The sequence below is a fragment of the Solanum verrucosum genome, unplaced genomic scaffold (genome assembly GCF_900185275.1).
Source record: "Solanum verrucosum unplaced genomic scaffold, falcon-dt-bn FXZP01000288.1, whole genome shotgun sequence".
NCBI classification, from domain to species: Eukaryota; Viridiplantae; Streptophyta; class Magnoliopsida; order Solanales; family Solanaceae; genus Solanum; species Solanum verrucosum.
The window spans coordinates 45453-69417 of record NW_026019933.1 but is presented as its reverse complement, the minus strand read 5'-3'; the positions used below and the strand labels follow the sequence as shown (position 1 = coordinate 69417).

The window sequence follows — 23965 nt, the reverse complement described above, 5'->3', positions numbered from 1 at the left end:
AAAAGAAATTAGAAAAAGGAGAATAAAAATGAAAACAAGTATAATATATAAGTTATTGTGGTTACTGATTTTGAGAAAAAGTAAGACAGTTATATTAAAAAAAAAGAAACGAATGAATATTTACTATATTAATTATCTTTCTTTATTGTATAGAAATTAATGAACAATAAAGATAGGGAGCGAAAAAAGTGAAGGAAATTATATTATGGAGCAAAAAAAGAAAAAGGAAAAGAAAAAAAGAGTTAAATGAAATTAGAAAAGAAAAATAAAATTAAGAAAATGACAAAAAGGAAAGAAAAAGGAAAAAGATGAAAATAAGGAAAGCTCAATATGAGTATGAAATCAGATTATGATGAAAAAAGAAAATAAAGAATAATATGATTTGAAAAATAAAATGAATAGAAAAGGAGAAAAAAGTAAAAAATAAAGAATAAGCAGGAAAATAGAAAAGGAAAAGAGAAATAAGAGGAAAAAAAAGAAAAGAAGTGAAGAAATAAAAAAGAAACGGAGAAAAAGAGGTAATTACCTACTAAAGCTACAAAGGGTAGGTAGGGTAATTAGTTTGATGGGTAGAAGATAAATGGGTAGGCAAGAGTAATTGCTTTACTTTTAATGGGAAGTTCTGCATTCTTACTATTTTCTCTGTTAATATTTTTCTTCTCTTTGCTATTTTCATCTCAGCTTCTTCAAACCTGTTTTGTGAAAAAATTTTCTTGTAAGGTTGCGTACATCCCACCCATCCCGGACCCCGCTTGTGGAGTCACACTGTGTATGTTGTCGTCGTTGTATGGAATGCTTGAGTGGATGCTAAATAAGGTCATGGATGTTAGTGGTTAAAAGGCATAAGAGTTGGTGCAGATTTAGAATAGTCATGGAAATTATACATTTTTTTTTTTATGATATGATGGCATACTGATAGGTAGAACATTAAGATATGTGAGTTGCAGTTTTTGAGCTGGAGCTTCAGAGCTATTGTTCTTCTAGTGCGTCTTTACTTCCGGAAAGTGAACCTTGTTGTGCTGTTAGAGGTGCAATCTGCCATGGTGTTCTCTTGGGTCCCTTTATGCTCTTAAAATATGCAGTTGAAATGGAATGATGTTTGCATTTTGCTTGGACATCCCAGTCTACAGACTACACTCATCTTCAATGGATTCCTCTGGAGAGTGGCTTGATGCATATAACACATATTTTGTTTACTGATTCCACTACCCTTCCCTATCTTTGGAGATATCTGTCCAACCCCACTGCACCCCCATATAGACTTTTACATTTCTTTCTTTGAGATTGTACTTGGCATATAACATGAACTTCTGTTAACTTGCATGCTTCTGTTTTTTGGATACTTATGAATAAGACCAAGGGAAGAAATATTATCTTTAGATCTATTTTCATATGTTCTGCATTTTGTACTCATAGTAACTCGGTGCATTAATTGATTGTTGGTATGAACAGTAATTTGTCTTTCTTTTTCCATGCAAATACACAGCAAGGAGAAGCAAAGAAGGCGTTACAAGTTCTTCAGAAGCCTAATGTTGCAACAGAACTTCAGGTATGGGTAAAAACTATTTAGTTGGTGTTTGGATTGGCTAAATTTTGAAATGTTTGGCAAACACAAAATGTGCTTTATGCACTATATCTTAGGCTTGAAAGTACAAAAAAAGCCAAATGCCAAAAGTTGGGTACCCAACTTATGACTTTTAGCTTTTAAATAAGCCACTTAAAAAAAGCCAATCCAAACACCCCCTAAGTAGGGATTGTGCTTTGAATCTACTGTAATCACACCATGCTCTACTTGGATTCTTTTGTTCTATTGCAGTACAAGTTTGCACCAGATCTCATCATGCTTGATGCATATGAAACTGTTGAGTCATGGATGACCACTAAGAGTTTGAACCCGAGAAAGCTCATTCCTGCAATGATGCGTTATTCAAGTGAACCACATGCAAAGTAATGTCAATCTCTACCTTGCATTGAGTTCTGTGATTTTCTTATTGACACGTTCTTCATGACCTTTCAGTTTTATGTGCCAATTCTATTTCATTTAGTTGTATCTTAGTTTGTGGATAGTAGGGGGTAGTTGAACGGGATTCTTTTTAATGTGTGATCTATTTTAGTCCTTAATGTAGCAATGTGCATCCAAGCGTGTCTTAGTTTACTGATGCTTCACCTTTGGTTATCTTTTCTTTTAGGAGACTTTTTGAGTAAAGGTAACTTTGTATTCACAAAAAACTCATCAACAAAAGGATGATGAGGATCATTTTACAACCCACAAACAGTGTGTGCACTTTCGTCAATGAGAACTACACAAAAAACTTTACTAGTTACCTATGAAGTCAACTATATCTACTATGTCCCCCACCATTTCCTGTTTACACCAATAATAAAGTAAGCTAAGGCATTGGATTTTAATCTTCTGGCTGTTGGTCCCTTTCCCTTCAAAACATCTGGTATTTTTCTCCTTCCACATGTCCACCAGACAAAAGCTGTGATGGACCTCCACCAGTCTTCATTGGTTCCTCTTCTTCCAATACCTTTCTAGCTATTGAGTATTTCCATAGTGGACTTACGCATTACCCAACCGACTCCTAGGATACATAGGAACATGTTCCACAGATTTGTAGCTGCTTTGCAATGAAGAAATAGATGGTTGTTTACCTCTGCTTCTTGATTGCACATAAAACACCTTGAGCAAATCTGGAAACATCTTCCGTGTAACACTTCATGTGTTAGACATGCTTTTCTTACCACCAACCACGTAAACCAAGATATTTTTAATGGGCTTTTAACCTTCCAAATTAGCTTCCAGGGCCATACTTCTGTGTTGACTTGGTTATTGTTCCTTTCCCAGTAGCATGACTTCACTGTGAAGACCCCTTTGCTGTGTAGTGAGCTTGTCTGCATTAGTGGCAATACCTGAGAAACTATTCAACACTTGAAGAAGCCTGGCAATCTCTATCACTTCCCAATCACTTAGTGCTCTTCTAAAGATCAAATTCCAACCATGGGAGCTCCACACCCGTGAGATGAGGCATTTCTTTGTGAGCTCAGAATGTAAAGTTTGGGGAAAAGACTTCTCAAGTTTTCATTCCCAACCCAATGCTCACTCCAGAAATCAACTTCCACTCCACTATCCACTTGGAAGGAAATGTTGATGTAAACCTGAGTCCACAACCTCCTGATGGTCTTCCAAACACTGCATCTAAAGGTGACCATGACCTCCTTAGTGGCCCACTGACTTAGCATACCATATTTATCTGCAATAAACCTTCTTCCCAAAGCCATATGGAATTCCAGATGTTTTGTGAGCTTAGAGAATGATGTGTAGAAGATCAAGTTGAACTTCATCTTACTGCTATGTTTTGGGTGTAATCAGATTTACTCTAGTGATGCTGTGTCTATCATAGATGTTCTAGATTCTTTATAGCTAGAGAGGAAAGACACTAGAGCTCTGTTGTAAATATGGTTTCGGTGCTACCCAAGTACTTTCTGAGCTTGTGATTTAAACCTTCCATGGCTAGGATAAATAGGAATGGTGACATGGGGTCACCCCATCTAAGCCCCCTTTGTGATTGAAAAAATCTTTCAATGTTTCCATTAATAATGAGGGAGAATTTTACATTAGAGGTACAAATCTTATCCAACTAATCCATTTGGTGCCAAACCCAATATCTTCTAGGATTTATAATAAATAGGACCATTTGACATGGTCATAGGCCTTCTTAATGTCCAGCTTGCACAGGATTCTAGGGGTCTTCTGTCTCACCTAGAGTCTACCAACTCATTGGCCAGAAGGCTGCATCCATTATCTGCCTACCCTTCCAGAAAGCCATCTGATCTTCCTCAACAAGCTTCCCCATAACAATTTTCATTATCTCAGTGATCAATTTAGAGATTATTTTATACACTCCACCTATCAAACTGATAGGTCTGAAATCCCTCGACTCATTTAGGATTCTACAGAAATTGAAGACTTTTGTGTTCTCTAGCAATATACTGGAATAGTATTATGTCCTGATATGCCGCATGAGTTTCTTCCACGTTGAAGGCTCTCCTGTTTCATTGTTTTCTGCATTCAGGATATCCTTTATCTGGATAGTCCTTGTATTTTTTGGTTAATACCATTTCTACCATATGCCACCTGCAGGAATGAAACTCATGAAGTAATCAAGTACCTGGAGTATTGTGTTCATCGTCTACAGAATGAGGATCCTGGAGTTCACAATCTGTTACTTTCCTTATATGCCAAAAAGGTTCAAGTTATTTAGCTTTTGGAATGCTCATCTGGTCTCATATTTGCTATGCAGGATTTCTCCATCTTTCTATTTTTATTGAGATTTTTTAAATCTGTGAATAGTTACCCATCCATGATATCTTCGAGTACTCCGTCTGCATCTCATTTTACCCATTTACAGAAAATAATCTCGCACATCTGATTCTTGCACATTTTCTGTTGCAAATGTGCAGAAGCCACGGCAATATTTAAGCATTATGTTGATTTCCCTATTGAAAGCTATTCATTTTGATAAATTGTGATTTCATTTTGTTACTGTTTTATAGTTTAGTCAAATTCATAGAAGGTAGCTTACATTTCACCGTAACAAGATATACAAATGTTACTTGCACGAACGGGGAGAAATCAGGATTGCTTTGTGTATATGCTCTACTTTATAATGTGATACTGCCTATTTTTCTGTTCGTCACATTGTACAAATTATACTTGCAAGAATTGGTAGAAATCAGTACTTCGTTGTTATGGTCCCCTGTTATGGATCTAGTTATGGGATGCTGCAAGACAAAATCTGAAGTTTTCTTTTTTCTACCTATGGTGCTGGTTCGTTAATAGAGAACCTGCAATCTCTTGAGTTTGAAGTACTCAAAAACTTGACTAATTTTCTACTTATCATTTCACTGAATGCAAATAACACTAAATACAACACTAGTGGATTAACCACCCATCTAAAAACAAGGAAGTAACTTCCTACTACCACTGAAATGAGAAAGTGGAGGAATAACCTCCTTACTGCAACTACTGGTACATAGAAATAGGAAAATAAATAACTAAAAACCTATAATAATCTACTGCAAACACTGCTACATAGAAATAAAAAATAAATAACTTATAAGCTGAAGTAATCTACTTTCTAATTTCCTCTTATCTTCCATGTGTAAACCATTGGTAGACTAAAAGGGTGCTAACATTCTTGATGTGCCCTTTTTTTTCTATGCACCCAAGGCTTTCACCTAGTGGTCAATAAAGTAGGATGAGAACCATGAGGTCTCAAGTTCAAATCCTAGCTGAGGCAAAAGTACTTGGTGATTTCTTCTTATCTGCCCAAGCCTTGGTGGGCAGAGTTATCTGGTACCTGGTACCTGGGCAGCTGTGCTTGTTGGAGGTAGCAAGGTACCTGATGTAGTTGTTCAGGTGCACGCAAGGTGTCTCGGACACCACCGTCATAAAAAAACACACTACTATGTGTAATTATTTTATAAGTTATTGTTTCTTTGTCAGAGGAGTGTTGGATATTTGGATTATCTTAGTCCCTGAAGCAAATTAATTACACTAAAGAAGTTGTCCAAGGGAGAATTGACATTGGGCAATTGCTAGTTAGAATCAGGACTGCCTCAATTTCTACAATTCTACAAAAGGGGCGCAAGGTCTATTTTTCTTTGGAGAATATTTGGATGCAAATTTAGTGATGTGTTGGATGAAGTGGACACAGACTATTCCCAAGAGAGAGTTTTAAGTATCTTGGGTTCGTAATCCAAAGTAGCGGGGACTTCGACGATGATGTCAAGACATTAGATGAAATGGAGGCCTGCCTTTGGAGTCTTGTGTGATAAGAAGGTACTACCTAAACTTAACGGTAAGTTCTATAGAGTGGTGGTTAGACTGTCCTTGTTGTATGGGGTGTCTAGCTAGTCAAGAACTCTCATGTTCAAAAAATGCATGTTGCGGAGATGAGGATGTTGCGCTGGATGTGTGGGCACACTAGGAGTGACAAGATTAGGAATGAGGTTATCCGAGAAAAGGTGAGTGGCCTTTGTGGCAAACAAGATGAGGGAAACGAGATTGAGATGGTTTGGGCATGTGCAAAGGAGATGTGCTGCGCCCCAGTGAGGCGGTGCGAGAGGTTGGCTGTAGGGGATATGCGGAGGGGTAGAGGTAGGCCAAAAAAGTATTGAGTAGGAGTGATTTGATAGGACATGACGTAGCTTCAGATTACCAAGGACATGACTCTAGATAAGAAGGAATGGAGGTCGAATATTAGGGTAGCAGGTTAGTAGGGGTGGAGTGTTGGGTTGCCTTGTGAAGGTTTAGGCTTGTTAGTGTCTGTCGTAGTACTAGTCGTACCCTTGTAGTTTATGTCATATGTTGTTTATTGTGTTTTGACTATCACACTATTTTGCTATTGTTATTTTCTCTTTCTTGTAGACTTTACACTGCTTTTTCTTATTAACGATTAACGATTATGCTTCCTTCATTGTTTTCTTCTCCCTTTACTTAAGTTTGATGCACTTGAGCCGAGGGTGTTTTGGAAACAACCTCTCTACCTCCACGAGGTAGTGGTAAGGTCTGCATATACTCTACCCTCCCCAGACTTCACTTAGTTGGATTTTATTGGGTATGTTTTCATGTAAATGTGATGATAAAGTCATTAATCATAGCTGCAGGGAGATCTTGGAATGTCTTTGTACACTCAACAATTTGCTAGTTGTTATTTTCATGCTTGTCAATTATAAATATGCTTAGTTGCACCTAATGTCTCTCTCTTTCCCTTTTTTTCAAAGTAGGAAGATGAGAGTGCTCTTCTGCGTTTCCTAGAATGCAAGTTTGGTAAAGGGCAACCAGGTGGACCTGAATTCTTTTATGATCCCAAATATGCGCTACGCCTTTGCCTCAAGGAAAAGAGAATGCGAGCTTGTGTTCATATATACAGCATGATGTCTATGCATGAAGAAGCAGTTGCCCTAGCATTACAGGTTCTGTTTTAATACTGATTGCCCTCTGTGTGTTCCTGGAAGCCTGTTGGTTCTTTTAATCTTACTGCTTATATTTAGCAATTCATGACTACATTAACTATTAAGTTGGCTGATTTGTCATGTTAACAATTCTCATGCATCATCTAGGCTTCATTTGTTTGCACTTAATGAGTGTCTTAATCTTAATCATGTCAGTCATTAAGTCTGTTTGTTTTCAAGATCCAATTTTCCCATGTTTGGAAAATATTTTCCAAATCAACTCATTTTCCTCAAATTTAAGGAAAATGACTTCCCTTCAAAAAATTAAGGAAAACACTTTCCAAAACCCTCCCCATTCAAAAAAAATTAAAATTTTTAAATTTCAAATATATTTTTATCCCTAGCCCCAAAAAAAAAATTTAAAAATTTTAAATTTCAAATATATTTTTATCCCTAGCCCCAAACCAACCCCTCCCCGCCCCCCCCCCCCAAACTCAAACAAAAAACAAATTAAAAATTATTTTTGAAAAATGTTTCAAATATTAAATTTTTTTTACCTCACCCAACCCCTACCCCCTTCCCGAAAATAAATTGCTTTTGAAAAATATTTCAAATTTAATTATTTTTCTTTTATTTTTACACCACCCCCCCAACCCCCATCCAAAAGGCCACGCCTCTCCCCCACGTTAATTTTTTTTTAAAAAAAATATTTTTGGGATATATTTCAAATTAAAAAAAAAATTTCATTTTTTGTGCCAGCCCCTACCCCCCCATCCCCCACCCAAGCCATCCCCGCCATTTTAAAAAAAAAAATTGTTTTTGGAAAATATTTCAAATTTAAATTTTTTTCATATTTACGCCACCACCCCCTACCCCTACTCCCCTCCTACCTTGCCACCCCGCACCCAGGCCATTCCGTCAAAAAAAAATTTAAGTAAAAATTGTTTTTTGTAGATTTTTCAAATTTAAAAAGTTTTCATTTTTTACGCCACCCCCACCCCTACCCCTAGGCCAACGCCATCTTTTTTGAAAAATATTTCAAATTTTGAAAGATTCCATTTTTTATTTCAAATTCAAATAAAAGTGAAATACAATTACATAAACACTCAACTTTCAAAATTATTATGTTTTCCCATTAATGCTCTACTAATGCATTACGGAGTTCAAAAGAATCAATTTTTTCCTTAATTTTTTTTGTATCTAGCTAAATATTGTTCAAACCGGAGATTTTCATCTACCACTATTTATGGCGTTAGAGTTGGAGCCTCTACGACATCTTAAATTGGTGCATTAAGATCACGTTCAACCTCAATTATCATGTTGTGCAGTATAATACATGTAGTCATTATATCATGTAGCACTTTCTTTCTCCAAAAAACGTTATGGTCCTGCAATATTTGCAAAACGTGATTGCAGAACTCCGAATGCACGTTCAAAAATTAATAATAAAATTAAATTATATTACTGATGAAAATTGGAAAATAATTGAAATATTATTAATTCGGGATGAAAGTAGTATATATTAAATTATATATTTTAAAAAAATATTATATTACATTTGAAAAGAATTATGAATATTAGATACTTAATTAATGACATTATATGTAAAATAATATGTTAATTAGAAAATAATAGAAATAATAATAAAATATTGAAAAAGTGGAAAGAGAGTGTGAATAGTAGTTCTCCAAATTTGGAGAACTTCTATTCAACTCTCTAAAAATAAAGAATAGAGTCTAAAATAAAGAGGGGCTGGAGTGCCCATTCTCTATTTTACTCTCCAAATATAGAGAATGGAGAGTAAAATAGAGGTGGGTTGGAGATGGTCTTAACCATCATTTGCAATTATTACCACCAACCATTATTAATTCCACTAATCACTACTGATAATTATCACCATTATATATTGCTAATCGACATCATTATTCACCACCACTATTTGTTATCAGTATCATTTCACTACTAATTATCAGCCGCCACCACTAACAACCACAGTCAATAACTATTGTCAACCACTATACCATAATTTACTTCCCACAACCACCATCATTAGTCACTCCATCCAAATCGACACACACAATAACCATCATTAGTCATCACCACCACTAGTTGTCATATAAAAATTTTACAATATTTTATTCATATAATATTAGATCAATTTAGTATTTTTTTTGAATTTTATATGTATTATTTTTGAAACAAAGACAAATGTTATACATTTAGATATTGAGAAAACAAAGAGTCTTAACTATTTAGTATTCATATATTAATGCAACATCTTAATATTCAGATGTGTATTAAGATTCAGACCTCTAAATTTCAATGCACATCTTAACATTCAAACATCTTAATCTTAATGAAAACAAATGACATCTTATTGTCCTTTGGAATAAGCTGAAATCTGAAGTGCAAGGCATGAGGTTGGTCTATTGATTGTGGCTTGTCACGTGTAGGAAATCAAGACCGAGAGCCAGTTGTCAAGCACAAGCTGTTCTTGTTACTTACACTAAATAAAGAGAAAAAAGGTGTAAAATCCAACAAAAAAACTTATCTGAATTACGTCTTCCTAATTTATTTATATTCAAGTCTTTTCTCTAAAAAAACAAGGTCATTGGTGGTGTGTAGAAGCTTCTACTATTTGATAAATTGATTGTTCCTTGTCACGTGTAGGAAAACAAGACTAAGAGCCAGTTGTCAAGCACAAGCTGTTCTTGTTACTTGCACTAAATAAAGAGAAAAAGGAAAGTGTAAAATCTAACAAAACTTATCTGTATTAGGTCTTTCCTAATTTATTTATAATTAAGTTTTTCCTCTAAAAATCAAGGTCATTTGTGGTGTGTAGCAGCTGCTACTATTTGATAAATAAGGAATTATAAGGATAAAAAGGAATATTTCATCTCAGCTCATATACACTGCAATTCTATTTATACTCATCTGGACAGCTGTCCTACACAGGTAATTCCCTAACAAACTCCATAATAAAAGCAACTTGTGTAACCTAATCGCCGTATAGACGTTTGGGATTTAATTGAAAGACAAACAAAATGGACTAAAAGTAAGGAATTAAGCACCCAAGGGTGTGACCTAGTGGTTAATGAAGTGCATTAAGCACCTAGGTCTCATATTCAAAAGTTCAAATCCCAGTAGAGAAAACATTAGGTGAATTCTTCCATCTGTTCTAGCATTGGCGGATAGAGTTACTTGGTATATGATGCTGGTGGGAGGTGACAGGTGTCCCGTGGAATCAGTCAAGGTTCACACAAGCTAACCCGGACACCATGGTTATAAAAAAAAAGTAACTATGGAATTAAAAATAGCAACTGACTTTAGCTAATCTCAGCCCAACTAATCATATAGTCATAAAATGTCCACACTTTGATTGCTTGGATCACATCTAAAAATTCGTTTCTGCTATTTTCGATTCTATCGTCTTTTTGATCCCAAGGCTTGAGGTGGACCAATCTTCTTTTTTTCCTTCTAATTTTGGCCTTGACTCTTAATATAACTAGGCTTATCTTGCCTTATTTGATTACAAAAATTTAGAATAATCCTCCGGAAGTTGTATTTATTGTTGAATGTAAGAACATGCTTTCAAGAGTTTAAAGTCAATGTTGTCAAAGGTGAATATTGCACGATTAACCAACATGTTCTAGGTTTTAAGCACCGTACACACTTAAGTGGAATAAACTGCAGGAGAAGGAAAAAACTAAAAAAAATGTATGTGTTATGCAGGAAAAAATAGCTATAAATGCTTACAGTAATTATAGAGATCATTATCAAAAAAATAATTATATAGATGAATGAATTAAAAAATTGCAATAACTTCCTATGAATTCGACAGACGAGGCATGGAAGTTTCATTTAGCGTGGTAGGAGACCATCACGTCTCATAAGGGATTGCAATTAAAGATTTAAGGGTGTTCAGTAAGCATTATTAGGAAAATAATTATGGAGATTAGGGATTGAAGGTAAATGCTTTTAGGAAGAGCTTGATAGTAGAAAATTAAGGGATATAGGAAGGAGGTTGGAGAACTAAAAATGTCACCATGCCCTGAGGGTGCGTATTGAGGAGGAACATTGTGAGGCGTTGGGAAGAGTTTATGGTTAATGTGTCATTCAAGACAGATATGAGGAGATCATTTTTTGGGAGCTCATGTGGTACATGAAATATCACTTTGAGGATTACCTTCCCAAATATTTATTGAACTTCATACCAGGATGAGATGGCAGTCTAACTCCAACCATAGTCCGGAGACTGATAGAATAGAGAAGATTTTTCGGGTATGTGGTTTTGGAAGGTGACAGTTTCAAGGCATGGTCATTTGCTCTATAAACAAAGCACTTCATAAGACAAACGATATATTGAGGGAGGGGGGGGGGGGTAATGGTGTGCTTTATGTTAAAGTCTTATTATGAAAAGCTTTTGAATAAGGGAAGGTTGCCTTTTCATATAGCTCGATTTGGGTACCTAAAGTACCTCGAGATGTGTTTTTTCACTTGGTTGCTAGCAAGAGGGATAGCTCCATCCCAATTTATGTGATGATGTTTGATTGGACACGGAATTTAAGAAATAAAGGAAGGCTTTTGAATCTTGTGGTCTAAAATAAGCTTTAGATATTTGTTTGGTTATAGATCATGTCATCAAGGATCAAATGAGTATTTAAAGTTAAATTGCTACTAAATATTGAAAGGTGTCATTCTTTTTGGGACAAACTAAAAAGTAGAGAGTGTCACTAAAAATGTAATTTTAATTGTCTAATCCAAATTTGGTTATGACTTCCTTACTCCTATATTCTATTTTTAATCACGTGCATATCTATCATAACGTCTTTTTTAATAATTAAGTCATTCTTTTGCCTGGGATTTTTTTTGTTTATTGCCCTCCTCTACTTGATAGTGCTCTGGAATTTATTTTTGATGGAGTTGATTGAGCTAAGGTGTGTGCTGTTAATGCATGCAATGAAGCCTCACCTAAGTGAGGCGAATCGTTCAGCTGCATAGCACCTAGATTCAATGTTTATGTGCGCCTATAACCAAATTAAGTTGTGTTTACCTCTCTTCTCATATGTAGACAGGTCATTTTGTTTACCACCATATCTGCTCTCTTTCGTGACTTCTAGCTTAATAGAACTAGGACTAAGTCGATTAAACTTTGTTCACCCTATAAGGACATGTCTGTGCATGGTTCAACGTTTTATGTGGCTTGCTTATGCAGCACATTTTGCTGCTTGCGTTTCTGAATTGATGGAACACTAGTAGACTTGGTGATAGTCTGTTTTAAGGCTTCTCTGTCTTGCACTCTTGTTTTCTCTTTCTTTTAATTTTTGTTTTAATATTGGTACTATGATTACACCTTATTAATTTTGTGACTGGAGTATGTGCTAACTTTGATTCTTGAAACTGATATTATATCCTCAATTTAACTTTGCGGTCTCGCTCCTTTCACTTCCTCTTCAACAAGATATGACCCTTTTAGTGGCTATAGTGGCGTACTTAGGTAATGAAATTCTCGACCAAACCTATCCCCTAACCCTCAGAGTCTCCGTCCGCTTCTTCTCCTAATTTCTGTTGCTAAAAATTAATCATAAACTAACGTTATATGGTGGAGTTAATTTGCAACTGAAGTTATTTGCTTCCTATTCTTTTTTGATGGACATGATTATTTGTTAAGCCTATGGAATCAATTTTGTAAAGAACTGTTTTGGATATTTTAATGATTTTTGGCATGTTCTTGTAATTTTGTGCTTCACCTATAGATCCTGTCGGGTTTTTGCACTTTTCACATTCAAATATATATTTCCATAAGTTTCTTAAAGAGAATACACCATTCACTACTTCCCTTTGTTTCAATAGGTTGATCCAGAGCTTGCTATGGCTGAAGCAGACAAGGTAGAAGATGATGAGGACTTGAGAAAGAAGCTTTGGCTTATGATTGCTAAGCATGTCATTGAGCAGGAAAAAGGAACCAAAAGGGAGAATATACGGAAGGCAATTGCTTTTCTCAAGGAAACTGATGGTCTGTTAAAGATTGAGGACATTTTGCCCTTCTTCCCAGACTTTGCTTTAATTGATGACTTCAAGGTAGGTTCCACTGGCGTAATACTTAAATGCTTCAAATATTTATTGGTTTTAAACCTTTAAATTTATTCGCTAGAAAGCTGTAATATAGCTTACCAAATAAAACCTTACCTTGAATATATCTTTCTTTTGTCAGAGGTCAAATAACACAAAAAGCTGTTTCTGATCAATGAGTAGAAGTTTATAAGGGTAAAATCAAAGAAAATAATTAGAAAGAAAGAGATGTGGAATTTAAGAGCAACTGGTAGGTCTCAATGAGAAGTTCAATGGTCCTGCATGTGCCACTTGACAACACATACTGTATAAAAAGCAGAAGGAGTTTGAGATTTTGATAGTACCTTGCCTACCATTCTTTGACCTCTCTTTGACAAACTTGATCACGACTTTGTTACTAAATTTATGATTGGTTCAGAAGGATTCTGGAAAATACATTTTTCTTCCATTTTCTTCAGAGTATAGTACGTTTCATCAAACAAATACTTCTGTTTGGACAAACAATTTCAGATTCATGATAATAACAAAGAACATCAAGGTGTCTGATTTCCTACTCCTAGTGAAGAGTTATTTGAGCTTCAGGCTTTTCTGGTCTCGTTGCCTGTCACAGTAAGTTACAGATTGATGATTTATTTTGTTTTGGTACTAAGATCAATCGAGTGATTTTAGCATTAGTATGTCAACCAACAGTGTACATTGGGTCACCTTAAATCTTGATATAATGCTACTTTTATTGCTTATCTAAACTAAGCTTTTAGTCCTTGTTGTTAGAATCTCATAGATATTCTAGAATATTCGAGGATCTTGTAAATATAGTATAGCTCAATATACACCTGTAATTATGTGTTTTGATTCTTTTTCCCTTCTTTGAATATGTACACCTTATCTATTTTAACCCAAATGGTTTTGAGGGAATAATGAAGCTGTGTTATCTTTCAAGCTTTCTTCTTTCTCACATGAAAAGGGTCTTGGTAAGATATCCTTGCTGTGCAGTAATCAGTGGATCCAAGACAGTCACCGTGCCTTCTTTCCACTGATTTATTTCAGGCTGATTGCATCACTTTTTTCTCCAGTAGGTGTTCTGCTAAAACTGATACCACCACGAAGTTGAGGAAGCTCCTACAAGAAAACTCTAGAAAACCACTTCGCAGACTTGCCATCACGCGCCGGCTGATCCTACTGCTCCGGCTCATCTGACACACGTGCCAGGCGTGTGAGACCATTTTCAGCCATCTTTTGGAGCAGATCTCTTTCCGTGGGAGTTGTCCAGCCTTTTTGAGTCGTGCTTGCTATTCTTTTGCAGATTTCGATCAATGGAGCCCTAACCTTCCCCACCTCAGACTTGTTTCCCGGCCATGTTTGATTTATTTGGCGATTTTCCTGCCAACCCTTGTTAACTAGTAACTCTCCAGCAATTGTCCAGCCTACTTTGTGCATATTTTTCAGCAACTTGAAGATCGACCTACCAGTTTTCAAATTTGGTTTTGTTTGGCTGATCTCTCTTTACTCGATTATAGTGTCACTGGGATCAGATGCTTTTGGCTCCAAATCCGTTGGATTTAATACTTTGAATATACGGATTTAACACTTTGAATATCGGATTATATGAGTTCCTTCCGTACAAAACATGTAAATAGACATCCTCTGAGAGAGTTTTTTGTCGTTTAGACAAGTCACAGCATTACTTGTTTCTCTCAACATTCTTCTCCCAGTAGTTGGGTTATTGTTTCAGGAGTGTCTAACTATATTTCTGGTGATACATCTATTGTCGCTACTATTTCTTACTCTCATTCTCTTCCAAAAGTCACAAATGGCCAATGAGTCTCAAACCATGGCAACTGGAATAGGTCAATCTAGTCCATCATGTTCCTGGTAGTCCTTTTAATCTCATATCCATTAGTCGCTTAGCCAAAGCACTTAGCTGCTCTGTTTCATTGTTTGATGACTGTTTTGATACTGGAACACTGTACCTCACGGATCATTGGTACCGGGCATGAATTAAATGAACTTTATCACCTTATCCTTCTTAAATAACTCGAGTTTTTTTAATAGGACTCCAAATTAGAAAATAGAAATCATAGAACTCTATATGGAAATTATCTTCAAATTAGTCACTCGGAAAAGAAACAACTGGAAGAAATCATTGGACAGATCTGTCTCACCAGAAAACCAGGTCACAATTGTCACCGGCAACTTGTGGTGGTGTTGGATTTTAAAAAAACTTACTTAAACCGAGTTTTAGTTGCCAACAACATGAAAAAGCAACCCTGATGCTGCAAGGGATAAAAACTCTCATCAAACGACAACAATGTCTCTGATACAACAACAACAACACACCCTATGAGATCCCACAAGTGGAGTTCGGGAGGGTGGTTGTACGGTGTATGCAAACCTTACCCCTACCTTTGTAGTTTGTGGGGTAGAGAGACTGGTTCAGATTGACCCTCGGCTCAGGAAAAAGTCCATGATAAAAGTACCATGGAAAGGAAATACTGACAACACAATCAGTAAAAATAACCAAAGTAATAATCAACAACATTAATAATAAAATTGAAGAAATAGATAATGGCATCATAACAATAATAATACCGGTAGGAGAGCAAGTAGGTTCTCCAACCTAGAACTGTGCTCTACCACGGGGTAAAGATAAGTTGCTCGACTGCTCACTAATTGTCTACCCTATTCCTCAACCTCCATGGTCCCTTATCTAGGTTCAAGTCCTCGGTGGGTTGAAAATCTGCCATATCCTTTCTAATCACCTTTCCCCAATTTTTTCTTGGTCTACCTCCACCTCTTCTTAGACCTATCACTGCCAATCTCTCTCACCTCCTCACTGGGGCATCTGTGCTCCTCTTCTGTACATGCTTGAACCATCTCAGTCTTGCTTCCCACATCTTGTGCACCACTAAGCCATTCCTATCTTGCCTCGTATATCTTTGTTCCTAATCTTGTCTCTCCTAGCATGCCCACACATCCACCTAAGCTTCCTCACTTCTACTACCTTCATCTTTGGAAGGTGAGAGTTCTTGATTAACCAACATTAAACTCCATACAACAAAGTCGGTCTAACCATGACTCTATAGAGCTTAGCTTTAAGTTTCAGTGACACATTCTTATCACATAAGACACCATGCGAGCTTCCACGACTCTGATACCATGTAGAATATGAGAAATAAAAAATGCTTCTTTGTATTTCCGTATGTCTTTACATCCCATGAGAAAGGGTATTTATACAAATGAATCTTAATTGATTAAGGAAACATAATGTATTGCAATAAAAAGAAATATCTATGCCTATAGTTATGCTAGAAGAAGGAAAAATAAGTTATCCTAAAATCATGCTATTTAATTAACAAAAACAACTTACATATCCAGTTAACTTTCTCAAAAAAAAAACAACTTACATATTAACCAATATGGGACACTAAGAATAGTATTATATAAAATAACTATATAACAATATACTCTTAGCTATTCAAACCCCAATGACTTGAGGGAATAATCAAGCTGAGTTATCTCACAAACTCTCTTCTTTCTTACACTTATGTTATCTTTTCATTCTGCAATAGTCATTTCTATGTTCAGCTGCTTCTATATTAATCTTTTTCAACAATTTTTGTAGGAAGCAATTTGTTCATCCTTAGAAGATTACAATGAGCAAATTGAAAAACTAAAGCAGGAGATGAATGATGCAACCCGTGGTGCAGATAACATAAGAAATGACATCAGCGCTCTTGCTCAGCGATATACTGTAATTGATCGGGATGAGGAATGTGGGGTAATGTTTTCCTGATGTTTGTTCTTTTGCATTTCTTTAGCATTACCTCCATCATATGCTTGTATATGTATTGCTTTTGCATATGATCTGATTCTGTCGCAGACTTGAGGATACTATGTGTATCCTGCAATATTGTATTGTTCATCATATCTGCAATATATTTTGTTTCCAGACTGCTGTACATGCATTGCTGTGGTTTTCTTTCTTCTTTTCTTTTTTCTTTTACTAAGCTTCACTCCTATATTTTCTTTTAGGTTTGCCGGCGGAAAATATTAAATGTGGGTGGTGACTATCGAATGACTACAGGTTATATGGCTGTTGGACCAATGGCTCCTTTCTATGTCTTTCCATGTGGGCATGCATTTCATGCACAATGCCTGATTGCTCATGTTACAAGGTGTACTAATCAAGCTCAAGTAAGTAACAGAAGAGTGTCCTTTCCTTCCCAGCTTCTGCTTATCATTTGAATACTGGTTGTACTGCTTTGTATTCTCGTTTCTTCATATATCATATATGTACGAGCACATGTTTATTTATTGGCACATCTGTTTTTTCAATTTTGCATTATTGATATTGACAAACCATGAAAATGATCTTGTCACTTTTGCTTAGTGCAATTCTGACAACCAGAAGAATTAGGTTCTTTGCTTGAATATTCTTTTTCACTCTTTAGGAATTGTTAGATTCGACTTGTGGGGATGAAGTTGGTATTTGGTTTTACAACCTCCTGGTTATGGCCAAAGTCTTTACTCTTTACCACTAAACCAACACATCCAGATAGTTAATTTTCAGGTTGCCAGGTTTTTGGAGAAAGTAATAGTGTTTCTGATGATAGTGCCTTTTTCTTTCCGGTGTTATGCTGGTCTTCTCAATATTCATCTGTCTAGGAATTTTGAAGAGACCTTGGTTTATCAAGTTTTCATGGATACGACTGGGGGCTTTTAGGCATTGACCTAAGTTGCTTGGACTTGGGTGTGGGTTTCCGATTCGGGTGTGGATCTAGAGGTCGGATCCTTCATGATCTTATTCGGGGATATGGGTCCATGTATGGATACGGGTGAGGGGATTCTCCTAAAAATAATTAAAATATCTAAAGTTAGAGTTATTAAACCTAAATTATGAGATATTATGTGAAGAACTTGAGGAGAATCATGGAAGGAGATTAAAGGAAGAGGAGTGACATAGAAATTTCTATATAAAAGGTATTCAATTTTCTTCAATTTCACCTTAGCTTTGTATTGATTATAGGAATCATTAAAATTGTCCAAGACTTTCCCCATTGATTTTGGTCAAAGTACCCAAAATCCGTTGGCCAAATCAAACACGGATCCCACACCCACATCCATGTCGTGTCGACACGGGTGCGGCACCAAAAGTGAAGAGTCCGAGCAACTTAGGCATTTACTATGAGTTTCTTAATTGGCGTAGTTTTGGAAAATGTTCTCCGAACCTGGGTGAGTAAACACCGATTCAATCCCTTGGCTTTCATTTATAAATTGCAGTTGTTAGGAAGGAGATGAGAGAATTAAGGGTAATTTTCTGTGGACTGCAGTGGACAGTGGGATTATAGTTCCATGGTGGAAGTTCTCTTCATTTTTTGTTCTTTCGGGATGGTGCAGGAAAAGGTTGGTGTTATATTTAGGTGATGCAAGTTAGAGTTTCAAAGTGAAAATTTCTCCCTTTTATTTGGGTTTTCCAGTGTGCGGTAGAATTGGGTTGGCATTGCCTTTTGGTAACTTTGTCACTAGAAAAAGGGAAGTAGCATAAAGTGGTATTTTTAAGAAGCTAAACATTCATGGAACAATTGATAAGTAGCTTAATTGATTTAAATAGAGTGAATTGCAAGAGTTGATCTCAAGTCCCAAATCTTTATGTCACAGTATATACTCACTGTGTTTATCAGACATTTTCATGTTGGAACGGAAATCATCATCTTGGCATTGCTGTTGCAATTTAAATTTTTTTGGCCTAGTGGTCAGTGAGGTGGATTGATTCCTCAGTCAAACTAATTGAATCCCGAAGCAAATCAGAAAATGCAATGACCCATAATATATGAGTTCAATATATGCTCAAGTTTCAATTTTTTGTTGCCAATTGATGGGTCAAATCTCATTTTCCCTCATTTTCAAGGTAATGTTAAATTTCTACATTTTAAACCTCAAATACCATGTTTGAAAGGTGAAAATATATCCCAATATCACCATTCAAATGTATTAGTGAATATCATGTCCAATATATTAATACTCTTGTCCCAAAATAATACTCCTAACAAGCATACAAATTGAAGTAAATCTGGTACCATAATCAAACAAGAAGCCAAAATAGTGGCACTCAAGTAGAACCAATACATTAACTTGTGTTTCTAACTGTCTAAAATGATTAATCTGATGATTTCATAATAATTATTCTATACCGAATCATAGTCATCAACTCATCGTTACTTTCAATCATGCCATGAAATTAGTTTCCATCTTCCGTTCTTGTCACTTTCCAAGATCAATTTAATAATGATATTCTTCCTAGTCAATTTAATAGGGTAATATTATCCCTGAGCACTACTTTTGAATGCAAGAACTTCCAACTCTCCTAGCTCTCAATTCACGCCACCAGTGAGTTAAAGAAAAGTTCATTTACTGCCACCACCAGCGCCCCCAATACCTCATATTTCTGTGTTCCTTTCCATGAAGAAAACAAGAAACGTTCTAATCCCCAGCTAAAATGTGAGCAACAATTGGGTCTCTTGGCCTGTTCCTTACTTCTATATCATTACTGAAAGCCTTTGATTTGGCCCACATTCTGACTCCTTCAACAAATTGTTTTCTAAGGTTATGTTTAATGTTTTTGGCCCAATAGACCCAAACTAAATTAATTCTTGTTGAAAATTGCTTTCAGTTACTGCAATAATTTTCTTTTTGGAAAAATAAGTTGCAAGTTTGGATTTTATAGGCACTTTGTAATCTATTAGCCTTTTTGTTTTCTTCTCTTGGTGGAAACCATTTTTTGGAGGTCTCCAGCATATCCTTAATGCTGATGAATACAACATTACCTTTATCAAAAAAAAAAAGTTTTAGGTTGATTTGAGTTTTAAATTTCTATTAGGTTTTGGTTAGATGTTGAGATATTTTAGGGTTTTTTTGAATTTTGAATTATGCAATTATTTTGTTGTAAGTTGACTATTTAAAGCCCTCCTTTGCATAAGAAAAATATTGTGAGACATTTTCAATCAATACTTCTAACTATTTGCTGCACTATCTTTTAAAAAAAACAACAGTGGTATCAAGAGCCTCATTGATCTTATGGGATTTTTGAGTTCTTTGAAAGAAATGACTTCAACTCATTTGTAACTCGTTAGGGCTATTTTCAATTAAATTTCGAACCATACTTATTTTTAGTGCATGGATATTTTCAATCCATTTCAACCCATGCTTATTTTTTACGTGCAATCTATTTTTAACCTACCTTTTCGACATGGCAAGTAACAGTCCCTCTTTCAATGCCCACAAATTTTTCATCGACGAAAACTATCAAATTTGATCAGTGAAAATGAAATCTCATTTTGAGACCTATGTTTTATGAGATATTGTGATGGAAGAGAAATCCTTGCAAGAACTCCCTGCAAATGCTATCATTTTCCAGATGAAGCATTTTCAAACAAGACAAGATTATTGAGCGTGCTCTTTAAGCACAAAACCAAAACAAGAAAAAGATCAATATAAAAAAAATGTGAAAATTCAAAAGAAAATAAAAAAAATCCTGGTGCACAAACAACAGAAGCAGAAATTGAGGAACAATTTTTTTAATATTGCACCAATTGAAGGAAAGGAGGATTGTTGAAAATTGTTTTCAGTTCCACAATAATTTTCATTTTAGCAAAATAAGTTGCAAGTTTTAGGATGATTTGAATTTTAAATTTCTATTAGGTGAGTGGCTTGGTGAAGATATCTACAAGTTGATCACTCGACTTCACTAAATTGACAGTCAATATTGACGTGCTTAGTCTTCTCACGAAATACTGAATTTGATGCATAATGTCAATAAAACACGAAGTGACCAGCTCCACTACTAGTCATGCCAAATTCCTTAATTATTGAGTTGTACTTCCCAAACCAAGCTTGAGAAGACTGTTTCAGACCATAAAGTGACTTGAACAATCGACATACAAGGCTACTAGTCTCCCCTCCAGAAACTAAACCAGATGGTTGCTCCATATAGACTTCTTCCTCGAGATCAGTGTGGAGAAAAACATTCTTAATGTGCAACTGATTAAAAATCTAATGGCGAACAACAACCATAAATTGAACAAGGCCGACATATGCTATTTTAGCCACAGGAGAGAGAGTATCATTGTCACCAGAAAGACACACAGAACTAAGCAAATTAGATCCGACATTCACCTTTTGAAATTTTTTGAAGAGTCCAAACAACATAGGTTCTACAGATTTGTTACTGTTCTCATTTCCAGCAATGAGCAAATTTCTTTTCTTTAATTAATGGGAAATATCATATATGCAAAAATCTTAGCATTGATAAGTTGTCCATGATGGTTCCAAATATAAGTGCTCAAATATTATCTGTTACTTTTTTTAAAATTTTTATATCCTTGTTTCTAATAATTGTTAACGAAAAGGAGATCTATTGCAGTTCTGCTTTTCGGCGCTGGCGAATTTAATTCTTCTTTTACTAACAGGACTACTATGCATATGCCTAATCTTGTAGTCGATACTTGCAATTATACATATTCCTGATAGGTCCACATCTGTGTCCTCCGATACCATCTGTTGCGTCTTTGGAAGAAATGTCTTTGCTTCTGGTGGTTACTTTGGTTGACAGTCTCTTTAACATTTTCCTTAAATGATATTGCAGGCTGAATACATTCTGGATCTGCAGAAGCAACTTACTTTACTTGGGGCTGAACCTAAGAATGTGTCAAATGGTGGCTTGTCTGAAGAACCGCTTGCTAGCGTGACACCCATGCATAAGGTTTGTCTTATGCTTGTAAAATATCACTTCCTTTAAGTGGCCAAGTAATTATAAAATAAGGTTTCTTCCAGTCGATTCGTATGAGCTCACTCCATGTGGATTCATCTAGAAAATGTTGCCCTAGTTTTCTGGCATTCCGTATTTGATAGTTTGCCAAACTGGATTCTTCAGATCCGGTCGCAGCTGGATGATGCTGTAGCTAGTGATTGCCCATTTTGTGGCGACCTTATGATCCGAGAGATTTCCTTGCCTTTCATCTTACCAGAAGAAGCAGAAGAATCCGAATCATGGGAGATAAAGCCGCATAATCATCCTAGTCAGAGAAGCCTTTCTTTGGCTGTGTGATTTTATCATCTATTAGTGCAGGTTTCTCCCTGCAGTTCTTAGTTTGATGTTTCCCCAGAAAAGGTAAAAAAACATGTTTGAGGTGTCAAAAGAATTGCTTGTTTGCTGTGCTAATTTATCAGGTTTGGTAGTAATTATTGCAAAATGAAGCTAATGCAAGCAACAGAGACATGTTGATTGTAGGGGCAAGCCCGACGATATTTCACGAATCATTGTGCATGTCAAGCATCATCTTGGAAAAAGCTGCTTATTTTTTTTCTTTTGCATCCTATGTCCATTTTATCATCTTCTGATAACCTATGTTCTTCCAATTGTTGTATTATGGATGAAATATAAACTTGTCTTGAGAAAAATATGATCACTTTCTTACAGATTTAAAACACTTGTGTCAAGTTTTCAATGTTGGTGTTAAGTTGATGCAAACAGGAAAAGGATGTTATTTGTCTTCTAATTTCTTGGTATCTTTCTGCTAATGTTTTGATCTGAAATTCACAGGATGTCGAAATGTCCATTTTGGGTGTTTTCGTTGGGAAGAAAATATTTTCTATTTTTTCCCATCATCAGTTGACTAATCTTTTTTGGGAAAAAAAAAAAACGAAAATACGTTCCGGAAATTGATTTTCCTTATGGAAGTAGGAAAAACAAGTTCCACAAATGACATTTTATATGGATTGTGGCCTCTCCATCCTCCAACACCTCATCTTCACTCCACCCCCTTGCCTACTCTCACCTCATATTATTTGTTTCGATTACTTTTAGAACAAAATATTTTTTACTTGCTTACCAAATGCAACAAAATCAGTAAAAATCTATTTTTCCTGGAAAATATTTTTAAGAAATCATATTCCTTTATACTGTACGTACACCTTTTACTGCTGCTGCTTTTCCAGAGCAAGTATTTTCCTTCTATCTGTCTCTCTTTCTATTTCTCCTCTCAAAACAGTCTAAAATATGATGAGCAAAGGCTGGAACTATGCATTTTGGTCCTCTTATATTTGCTTCAAATGAGTTCACCTGTCGAACTGCTGCAGTTGCTCCATTTTGAACTGATTTCTCCTTTCTTTCAGCAGGCTACGGGGAACTGACTTCTCGAAGAATGCTAGAGTAAATTGCTCCCAAGACAAAGGAATAGCCCCGATTCGTCTATAGTTTAGATATATGGTTTCCACCATTGCTTGATTGAGCTAATCATCTGAAAAGCAGTGTAATTAACTCCATGGGACTCAAGTTCCTAATCATGCAACCTTTCATGAGAACTAATATGCATCCTCTCCCATGACCACCTAAACTGGGAGGATCTATCCTCTTGATTCAATCAAACATCTTCCTTCTACTCCTCCATAGGCATAGTAGCCCTAGAAACTAGGGGTGGAACAATGTCTGGCAAAGGCATACTCCCATTTCTAGGAGCTACTGCCTCAGTTGGCTAACCTTCTTTAGACTAAAGTTTTGGAGTTATTAGATGATTGGGAGTTTGACCTCCTACTCTAATACAAGAACCATTTGTTGTGTAAGGTAGAACACCATCATGTCTCATCTCATCTCATCCAATCAACTATCACTATAGACATGAGTGTATTGAAGTAGCAACAAATTCAGGTGGTACCTAATCTAAGCTCATCCCTTCAGTATGAATCTGATCATTTCAGTGAGACTTATCTCTAATATATGAGCCTGAGCAGCTGCCAATGCTCTAGCTCTAGTCCGCGTCCCAACTCCTTCCTTGCCCTACCTTATCTTCTACCTCTATCGCTTTTTATGGCTCTTGCAGCAGGTGTAGGTGCCGGCTCTTGGTTTCTAGTCATCGTAAAATGACTTCTCAATATTTTT

General features: G+C 36.0%; 1 protein-coding gene across 1 annotated transcript in view; it reads left to right on the top strand.

Moving 5' to 3' along the window:
• The window catches only part of LOC125832995 (vacuolar sorting protein 18-like), a 55732-nt gene extending 33217 nt beyond the window's left edge, over positions 1 to 22515 (top strand). Inside the window, exons 15-23 of the mRNA XM_049512164.1 lie at positions 1487 to 1549; positions 1817 to 1947; positions 4145 to 4250; positions 6793 to 6981; positions 12814 to 13041; positions 16655 to 16810; positions 17065 to 17226; positions 21674 to 21790; positions 21962 to 22515. Of these exons, the coding sequence (XP_049368121.1) occupies positions 1487 to 1549; positions 1817 to 1947; positions 4145 to 4250; positions 6793 to 6981; positions 12814 to 13041; positions 16655 to 16810; positions 17065 to 17226; positions 21674 to 21790; positions 21962 to 22135 (1326 nt within the window). The 3' untranslated portion in view covers positions 22136 to 22515. The remainder of the gene's footprint in view (positions 1 to 1486; positions 1550 to 1816; positions 1948 to 4144; positions 4251 to 6792; positions 6982 to 12813; positions 13042 to 16654; positions 16811 to 17064; positions 17227 to 21673; positions 21791 to 21961) is intronic.
• The last annotated feature ends 1450 nt before the right edge of the window (positions 22516 to 23965 follow it).